General features: G+C 40.1%; 1 protein-coding gene across 1 annotated transcript in view; it reads right to left on the bottom strand.

Moving 5' to 3' along the window:
- SLC13A3 (solute carrier family 13 member 3) overlaps positions 1–9,294 on the bottom strand; it is a 62,960-nt gene extending 53,666 nt beyond the window's left edge. Inside the window, exon 1 of the mRNA XM_069755674.1 lies at positions 9,145–9,294. Within this exon, the coding sequence (XP_069611775.1) occupies positions 9,145–9,255 (111 nt within the window). The 5' untranslated portion in view covers positions 9,256–9,294. The remainder of the gene's footprint in view (positions 1–9,144) is intronic.
- Between the last annotated feature and the right edge of the window lie 919 nt (positions 9,295–10,213).

The following is a 10,213-nucleotide window of genomic DNA, read 5'->3' on the forward strand; positions in this document are numbered from 1 at the left end:
AGTAACTGGCTTAGTGATAGAAAGCAGAGGGTGGTTATAAATGGTATAGTCTCTAACTGGGTCGCTGTGACCAGTGGGGTACCGCAGGGGTCAGTATTGGGACCTGTTCTCTTCAACATATTCATTAATGATCTGGTAGAAGGTTTACACAGTAAAATATCGATATTTGCAGATGATACAAAACTATGTAAAGCAGTTAATACAAGAGAAGATAGTATTCTGCTACAGATGGATCTGGATAAGTTGGAAACTTGGGCTGAAAGGTGGCAGATGAGGTTTAACAATGATAAATGTAAGGTTATACACATGGGAAGAGGGAATCAATATCACCATTACACACTGAACGGGAAACCACTGGGTAAATCTGACAGGGAGAAGGACTTGGGGATCCTAGTTAATGATAAACTTACCTGGAGCAGCCAGTGCCAGGCAGCAGCTGCCAAGGCAAACAGGATCATGGGGTGCATTAAAAGAGGTCTGGATACACATGATGAGAGCATTATACTGCCTCTGTACAAATCCCTAGTTAGACCGCACATGGAGTACTGTGTCCAGTTTTGGGCACCGGTGCTCAGGAAGGATATAATGGAACTAGAGAGAGTACAAAGGAGGGCAACAAAATTAATAAAGGGGATGGGAGAACTACAATACCCAGATAGATTAGCGAAATTAGGATTATTTAGTCTAGAAAAAAGACGACTGAGGGGCGATCTAATAACCATGTATAAGTATATAAGGGGACAATACAAATATCTCGCTGAGGATCTGTTTATACCAAGGAAGGTGACGGGCACAAGGGGGCATTCTTTGCGTCTGGAGGAGAGAAGGTTTTTCCACCAACATAGAAGAGGATTCTTTACTGTTAGGGCAGTGAGAATCTGGAATTGCTTGCCTGAGGAGGTGGTGATGGCGAACTCAGTCGAGGGGTTCAAGAGAGGCCTGGATGTCTTCCTGGAGCAGAACAATATTGTATCATACAATTATTAGGTTCTGTAGAAGGACGTAGATCTGGGTATTTATTATGATGGAATATAGGCTGAACTGGATGGACAAATGTCTTTTTTCGGCCTTACTAACTATGTTACTATGTTACTAACTGAGCAATAGTGGACCCCTTGTCATGGATCTAAACTGAGTAGAATCTATATGATCCCCGAACACCACTGCTGGACACAGACAGAAGAGGGCCCCTGTGCAAGAACAATATATTGGCCCTTTGCAGCCCAGTAGCTCACCATAAAGCACAAGTGCAACTGCCCTGGATGTAGAAATGGGTCCCCTTAACTCATGGTTACGGCAACCATATGTCCGTCCCTACCAAAAACATTAAACACGTTGATTTCTATGGTGCCCTAAAATGTGTATGAGATATGATGTTAGGGAAGATAAGGATCGGCAGTGAATTCAAATGCTCAATCCATTTCTTCCCACAGGAGTCTGGCAGCAGCTTACTACCCTCTCCCCAATGAAAATACACAAACGCTCAGCTGACAGTTATTTAAAGTGGTTTTCTGAGCTTGGGACAAAGTCTGCAATCACTCTATGTTGTTGCAGACTGCCAAATCATGACAGTGTGGAGTGTGCATGCCGTCACAATTCTTAGGATTACCGGAGTGAGTGGACAGTCACATGGTCACATGTATGCGATTTGCATGCTCTCAGTCACGTAACGGACTATATTCTCTTCCACTGCTCTCAATACAAGTGAATTGAAAGGAGCAGGGAATAAAAGCGAATTTAACACTGTGTACAACACATACTGTCATGATTCAGCAGACTGCAGTCACATAGAGTGACTATAGACTACAGCCTTACAAAACCACAAGCGGTGATAAAACGCGCGTCAAGGTGTGGGGTTAGATATCAGCTATAATATTGCCTACACATAACTACACATAAGGCCTATATAGCTGTTCTTACCTAAACCATTTACACTGCTTTTAGTGCTAGAGCTCATGTTTTTTTGTATTCTGTCTGTATATGTAGATTTTATTGTCCATTCATCTCCTATTGTTACATGTTAATGCTTTTGAAATTTGAATAAAATGTATTTTTATAATATTTGAGATCATATGTTCCTTCATACTCTCTATGGGTTTATATATACAGTATATCTTCCTGAAGGGCTCTTTTCTTATTTTTGAGGATATATATAGGGTCGGGTTAGGTGCAATTCTTTCAGATTGCTAGTCAGGCATAAAGTGAGGGTCGGTGTGTACTAATAAATGAGTCCTGTTTCACACAACATAATAATATAATAATAATATAAGAATAATACGGTCACAGACTTCTGTGAAGAATTTGGAAATAGCTTCTGCTCCTAATTCCACATAAAAAACATGCTACATTCTTTTTTACGACTGATTTTAATGGGGAAAACTCCTTTAGTGCACACGGTGCTGTTTTTTTTTTATTTCATGTTGAACATTTCCTAGTAAAACCAATAGGAAGCTTATTCACAGAGTATTTGAAGCATCATTTTAATATGGATTTACAGTCAAATCAGCTTTTAAATCCTTGTAAAAAGCTGTGTTAATAGGCACTAAAAGAGGTCATGCTTGCTTATGGTTCTCTACAATAGGTTTTTTGCTTAAGGTGTAACGATATCGTTGCAACGTCACACTTTTTGTGACGTAGCAACGATCCCGCTAACGATATCTTTGTGTGACAGCGACCAACGATCAGGCCCCTGCTGGGAGATCGTTGGTCGTTGGGGAATGATCAGGGCCTTTTTTTTGGTCGCTGATCTCCCGCTGTCATCACTAGATCGGCGTGTGTGACGCCGATCTAGCAATGTGTTCACCTGTAACCAGGGTAAACATCGGGTTACTTAGTGCAGGGCCGCGCTTAGTAACCTGATATTTACCCTGGTTACCATTGTAAAAGTAAAAAAAAAAAAACACTACATACTCACATTCCGATGTCTGTCACGTCCCCCGGCGTCAGCTTCCCTGCACTGACTGTCAGCGCCAGCCATAAAGCAAAAGCAGAGCACAGCGGTGACGTCACTGCTGTGCTCTGCTTTACGGCCGGCACTAACACAGTCAGTGCGGGAAGCTGACGGCGGGGGACGTGACAGACATCGGAATGTGAGTATGTAGTGGTTTTTTTTTTAACTTTTACAATGGTAACCAGGGTAAATATCGGGTTACTAAGTGCGGCCCTGCACTTAGTAACCCGATGTTTACCCTGGTTACCTGGGGACGTCGGCATCGTTGAAGACAGTTTCAACGATGCCGAAGTCGTTCCCCTGATCGTTGGTCGCTGGAGAGATCTGTCTGTGTGACAGCTCCCCAGCGACCACACAACGACTTACCAACGATCACGGCCAGGTCGTATCGCTGGTCGTGATCGTTGGTAAGTCGTTTAGTGTAACGGTACCTTTACTGCCTAATGTTTCACAATACCCATTATCTACAGTGGAATCACAGATATGGAAGACCTCCGGACTATTCTCCTTTCTGGAGTGCCCGTTGGGTGACAAGACCCCATTCTCCTGCTATATGATTCCCATTAATACTTGCCAGTCCCTGCTCCTTAGCTGCCACTACTCTTATATGTGTGACTGCTCACATACAGTTAATCTGTCAAGCATTCTTCAATCCGTATGGTTGAGGGACACACAAAATGGGCATCACAGGCCGCGTAGTGCCCTAGGGCTGTAGTTGTGCACCCTGCTTTTAAAAAAACATTAGCATCTGTTAATTCATGATTTTTTTTCTCTAGAAAACAATTCTTATCTCCTGTCACCCCTTCCCCTCCACCATTGTCTTTTTAAGAAAAGGGAACCTTTTTTTTTTCTTATGTGTCAAGAAAACGGATATACTTGCTTTACAATGCATCAGTTTTGCAAAAATCAGGTTTTTTTGTTGCTATTTAAAAACTTGGAGCTGTTAAAACAATATAAAAGTGTAATTTGAAACAAGTGAGTGATATTTAGCTACGAACTTTAGAATGTATCAACCATCGGTCCATCACCACTGCCAGGTAAAAAGCCAGGATGAATAACCTTGGTTCTTTCCCAGAGATAAAACCTTGTATTAAGATGTCAGGCAGAGAGTATATAAGGTCTCATTTGGGATAATTGCAGATGAATGTCCATAAATCGCAGAATTATCACCTCCACTCATCAATGGATATAAAACCTTTTATTCTTGTATAAAAAAAAATCTGAACCTGATCCCCCTTTTACACTATTTCTCATCATTTGATAGCATGTGGAATATATATGAATGACCTAAAGGTAATGTAAAGGTTATTACTAAACTCCCAGGCTGATGATTGGATTATTGGCTGATGTTCCTTGGATGAAAACAGACTTTATCTCCTTTGAAATGTTTAGACCTTTGTCTAAAATGTCTTTATGCAAAAAAGTAACCAACAATGATGGGATTTGAAGTAACACCTTCAATGAAAGCCTTAAACTGTTCCCTGCAGCCAGAGGTGTTAGTTTTGAATAATAAACAATGATACGATTTATCTCTAAATTCTTGCAAAGATATGAAGGATTTATCCTTTCCTGCTCTCATCTACACATCAAAATAGGACTTGCAATGTGTGATAATCTACTTTTAAAAGTCTGGTGAATACAAGTTATCAACTTATCACCAATCCGTACCTATAACTTACTGAAGGGGTATATCCAACGGCTGGGACCTGCACTGATTGACAGAATTGGGAATTTTTATCCCCAATGGGGAACTTTTATACCCATTACAAAATGAAGCAGCAAGTTGGATTCCTGACCACCCACTCAACTCAAATCATTCTTTATGGGGCTGCCAGAAAAAGCCACACCATAAGGAATTAATGAAGAGGTGGTCAAGCATGTACACTCCTGCTCCATTCTGATGGAGATAAAAATTCCCAACAGTTGGAACCCCTTCAATCAATAAGTTATCACCTATCTAGTGGATAGGAAATAACTTATTTCACTAGTTGCATAAGGCCTAGTTAATTATATATATAATATAAAACCCTAATTAAATATCCTCCACTGGCTTGAGAAAGGATATTACATCCGAAACGTCGCCACGCCATATATATATATATATATATATATATATATATATATATATATTCCTACAGGACAGGGTAGGCAGAATTCTTTCAGATCAGTAGACTGTCATAAAGTGAGTGCCAGCATCAGATGGGCAATGAGGTCAGCGTGTCTTGATGAACTACTGCTCAGGCAATAAGAGAAGAGTCTTTAAGATATCTTGGGTCTGGTGGACATAGACGATAGAAGGTGAATTTGTACATTGACCTTTTAAGAAATCAGAAGTCAGCAAGCCTTAGATGACTGTTGGCAGAACGATGATTTGGCTGATCGTTCAGCCAGCAGCTATCATGGCCGTCTCTCCTATATATCTATGCCATGTGATCTTGTGTTCCCTATGAAAGAGCCACTGACAGACATCTCTGCAGGTGGATTATCTCCATGCTGAACAAAAGTCCGAAATCAAGGACGCCAAATTCTTTACTCCCATGTTAATCATCTCTCTGGGGCTCCCATACACATTTAGACTGGTGGACGAACCAGTTGAAATTAATCAGTTTGTTCGAACTTCCTATAATGTTTATGGGGGCTTAAGAGGCAGCTCCGGATATCATATCAGGAAATGAGCCACCAAGTGAAGGAGGTCACAAAGGAGAGGAGGAGACCAGAAGGAACTCATCAGCAGATAGCGTACCAGTGACCACAGCAGTGAGCAATTGTGACAGTTACATAGTAAAACTTTGGCCACAAGGGAGTGGGAAATAAAGATTACACTAACCACCCTTGCATGTTAGATTTATCCCTAGGGGATTAAAGTATGTGGCTTCAAGGCAAGGGGGTAGCTTAAGAGGCTACATTCACTATATCACAAAAGTGAGTACACCCCTCACATTTTTGCAAATATTTTATTATATCTTTTCATTTGACAACAGTGAAGTCAGTATACAGCTTGTATAGCAGTGTAAATTATGAGTTATTTACTGAGTTATTTATTTCAGTGGCAACCTGTGAAGTTGTAGTGAACTCATGCCTAAAAAAGTTAAGGCAGTGCTGCAAAATTATGGTGGCAACACAAAATATTGATACTTTTGGCACAATTTAGCCATTTGCACTTGAATCAAAGTGTCATACATTTAGCGCTGTCCCATGAAAATAAATAATAAAATATTTACAAAAATGTGAGGGGTGTACTCAATTTTGTGATATTCTGTAGGTAGCAGTCACAACCAAGCCTTGTTGAATAAGAAGAAACCACTAAAAAGGAAAAGAAAAATGTCCACAGCACATTCATGTTAAGAGCAACATAATCTAAAAAAATAGACAAGAATGCACTAGTCTCAAACAATCCAAAAACAAAAATATGACAGCGCTCAGCAGTGGTTGCAAAAATGTAGAAAACATTTTTATTTCTCCATATGCAAAGAACAAGTTATTGACCTTTAAAGATAAGTGTTGTTCCATGTGTATTGAGAAATAAACTTTTTTTCTACTTTTTTTGCAACCCCTGATATAGATAACACATTAATTAGTGTGAGTCTCATTAGTGATTTCGCATTGGGGCTGAGAAGCTTCAAATTTCACATGACGGGGGTTCTGTGCTTTCACTATTGGACCAAGATCCAAACTACTAATTATACCTGAAAAACTACATGCTGTAGATGTAACCAAAGGCAAAGAATTTCCATGGAAGGATAAGATATAATCCATGTTAAAACCTGGTTAATTAAGAAAATTGGATTATAGCCGTTTGCTGACACTGGATTACATAAATATGGATTTAGAGGAAACAAGCTGGCAGCGCCGTCGCTCTCTGCGGAAAGTTACAATGAGGGGGAACATGGCCAAACAATTTGATGATGGAAGCAATCTGTACAAGTGGGGTATTGTTCGCTAGCACACTCCGCGCCAGTCAAGAAATTGGGACAGAAGTTCAAAGTCTAATGAGGATGGTCGAGAACTTCATGGAAGGAAATGGAGAGTGCTCAATGAAGAGGCCTACTTGAAGGGTTAATTGACCATTGCTTTACAGTGAGACTGCTTTTTTGGGATGTTCACAAGATTATACTATTAATTATTTAGGGTATGATTGACAGACATGGCTGCATGGAGCGCTCTGCTCTTATTTGCCCCGTTATTGAAGAAGTACTGCAGGTTGTATATCCCATGCTGACCAGTAATCTGAGCATGAGAATGATGTGGAAAGGGGAAGGATTATGCTAGGGGGGTTGTCTCAATTAGAAAAATGCTTTATCAACAAATGGTGGTTTGGTAATTAGCCGATTTCTGTAGAGCCAACGTTCATCAGGGGTAGAGGATCCTGGCCATATATTGGCCTGTACTTTTATATCAAATGGATGGCTGAACCCTAAAATACATCAAAATCTAATATGAATAAATCTCTTGAGCCAAGTGTGCCTATGTATGAGGACATCAGGAGAAATAGCTCTCAGACAAAAAAGTGTTTAACCAAAAGCCATCAAACGCGTTTGGCCAGTCAAATTAGCCATTGTACTGGTTGCATTGAATTTGAACACCCATGTGTATGGAGAGCAGTAATAAAGTCAATTATTGACCGCCGTTCTGATGGCCTAGACTGGAGTCAAAATTATACGCCATTACAATGGCAGCTGATTACCCAATCGGTGTTACACAAGGTTTTTGTACAACCAAAGTGAACATAGAAACAAAAACTGATTTTTATATGGAAGTAGAAGAGTGCAAGAGAGTCACGTGGCCGTGAGTCACAAATACGAACAAGTCAGTATCAATTTTTTCATCTGAATTTTACCATATAAGCTAAAATGAAAGTTAACAATCCAACCAAAAAATAGTTGTAAACAGTGGATCAGCTGTGGTTGTAGAACCCAACTGAATGAACCACTAAAGGCTCCCACACACGTACAAAAAAGTTATTTAATCCTGTTGATTTGGTGGGATGGATTGACCATCCGATGTGTATTGGGGCATCCAGACTATCCCCTGACAGATTATGTTGGGAGGTAAAAAAAAAAAAGAAGAACCAGGTCGTTGGAATTTCAATTAAAGATCTTCCTGTTTTCAGGGGAATTGGCCACTCCATGGGATTCTGACAATATCTTTCTCCTCTCTCTCCCTTGAAAACAAATGGACTGTACTCTCAGCCAAGCCGAGCGCTTATGTGAATGGGGGAGTCGGGAGAGATGTCTGTCGATCAAACGTTTGTCCGACAGTTGTCTTATGTGTATTACCCACTTAGTTTATTGATATTTATTAATGTATCATCACTATTAATTAGTTTATTACTAATTTATTATTTATTATTAGGGCCGAATGAAGCGTAATTAGATGCGAAACAGCTGTAGCCCAGTCTGTATGTCTTCACTATATGACATTGTAAAAATAAAGTACAAAATAATGCACCACTCATTTTCCTTCTATTCTAGTAATATTTGTTAAAGGGGTTGTCCTCTTTAAATCGGTGGCCTATCAGCTATTTAAAGGAGTCATGGCGTTTCGAGAACACAGTTCCATAGTGTTAGCATTAGTAATACCTAGTATTACAGTATAGTCAATGCAGTAGTGAACTGTATTATTATTACCAAGCATAGCCACTAATATCAGTACGTTACTGTGTCTGGAAATTCAGCGCTGCAGACCCTAAAACTAAGACCCCCGCCACTTTAATATTACTGGACTACAGATTGGCAATCAATTTTAAAGACTAACGCTGCCTACTATACAGCACAATACTAACACAAAATGGACATACAGGTACAAATATGGGTGTTTTAAGTATTCTTTATCCCTTCTTGAATCCAAAGGGGAGTAGGTTGAATCTACCAGGACCCCTACCATCTGTGGTTTTAAAGTGAATTTCCATGTTAGGGCATATTGAATTAGAGATGACGGGTGTCCTGCTATATTAATTAGAGCCCAGTACCAGTTCGGGGCAGAGAACCTAACGCTCATGGTCACCCATAGTTGTCATCCATAAGTGTTCCAAAACCAGGATCCTCCAGTGACAGGGTATCAGCATGAAAAAATTGGGTTATCCTAGGTGGACAAACCTACAACACTACTCCCAGCATTTCTCCCATACTTCTAGCAGATATGGAGCTCTTTAAATTATCCCTTAAGGGACAGAAGGGAAATTAATGCAGCCTTACCTGTGGTGGAAGCGTCAAGAGGATAGGACACAGGATCAAAGGAGTCAAAATCAAGACAATGTACTTCTTAATGCACCAGATTTTCTTGACCAGAGCTATAAGGACAGGCATTGTGCAGGGGGAGGCTGGTGCAGCTCTGGAGCCGCTGGTTATATTAGTGTGGACAGAAACTCCAGTGTCACTTTGTAATTCAAACAACACACCCCTGAGCCTCGCACCTCCCTCTTCCCCACACAACCAGCTGTAGACCTCAGGGGAAATTTGTTTTTTATTATTTATATATTTTGGAAAATTATTTATAGGAATGGGTTATCTTATAAGCTTTAAATAGTTACACAATATCCTAATTTCCTTGTGTCATATGAAGTGCTCCCAAAAAAGGTGTCACCAAGCTTTCCTAGTATCAAGAAGGTCAAACCTTTTGTTAGAGACGTAAGCGCTCATTCCCATATTACTGCACACCATCGGATTTTTGCCATTCAGGAATCTGGGTAAGTGGGATGGAAAACAATATGGCTAATATACCAGTTCCCACAAGGACTTCATTCAGCTTTTCTAGAATCTAAATTGTCACATCTAGCAAGTTCCTCTCCCGTATTGCAGCCTTGGATTGCTTGCCATTCAGAAGTCTGTAAAAGTTGGATTCCTGCATGGGCATGAGTATATCTATACACAATGCAAGACAGTGGTGGCATCACGTTACATAGCAAAGGTGCCTAACACCCAGAAATCTCCAAAATATATATAGCCATGGAAAGAGTACCCAACTCGTCAAAACGTAATTTCTACATTTGACCTACAAGTATTTGTTGGGCATATCACCTTGGCAGTTGAGTCAGGAGTGTAAGTAATAATGGGACATGACAATAAATTAGTAAATAGGACCCCACTCCAAGAGAAAAAAATCACTTTTAGCAGTGTGATCAGAACATGAAAATTGTTTGGTCACTCATTTTTGCCAGGTGTCTTTCCGTAATGCACATGATTAATACTAAAGAGATATATAAGGGATAATGCAAACAGTAATGTCATGGAATCAGGCTAATGCACACAGACATGACAAGGAGAT

Source organism: Ranitomeya imitator, chromosome 2 (genome assembly GCF_032444005.1).
Source record: "Ranitomeya imitator isolate aRanImi1 chromosome 2, aRanImi1.pri, whole genome shotgun sequence".
NCBI lineage: Eukaryota > Metazoa > Chordata > Amphibia > Anura > Dendrobatidae > Ranitomeya > Ranitomeya imitator.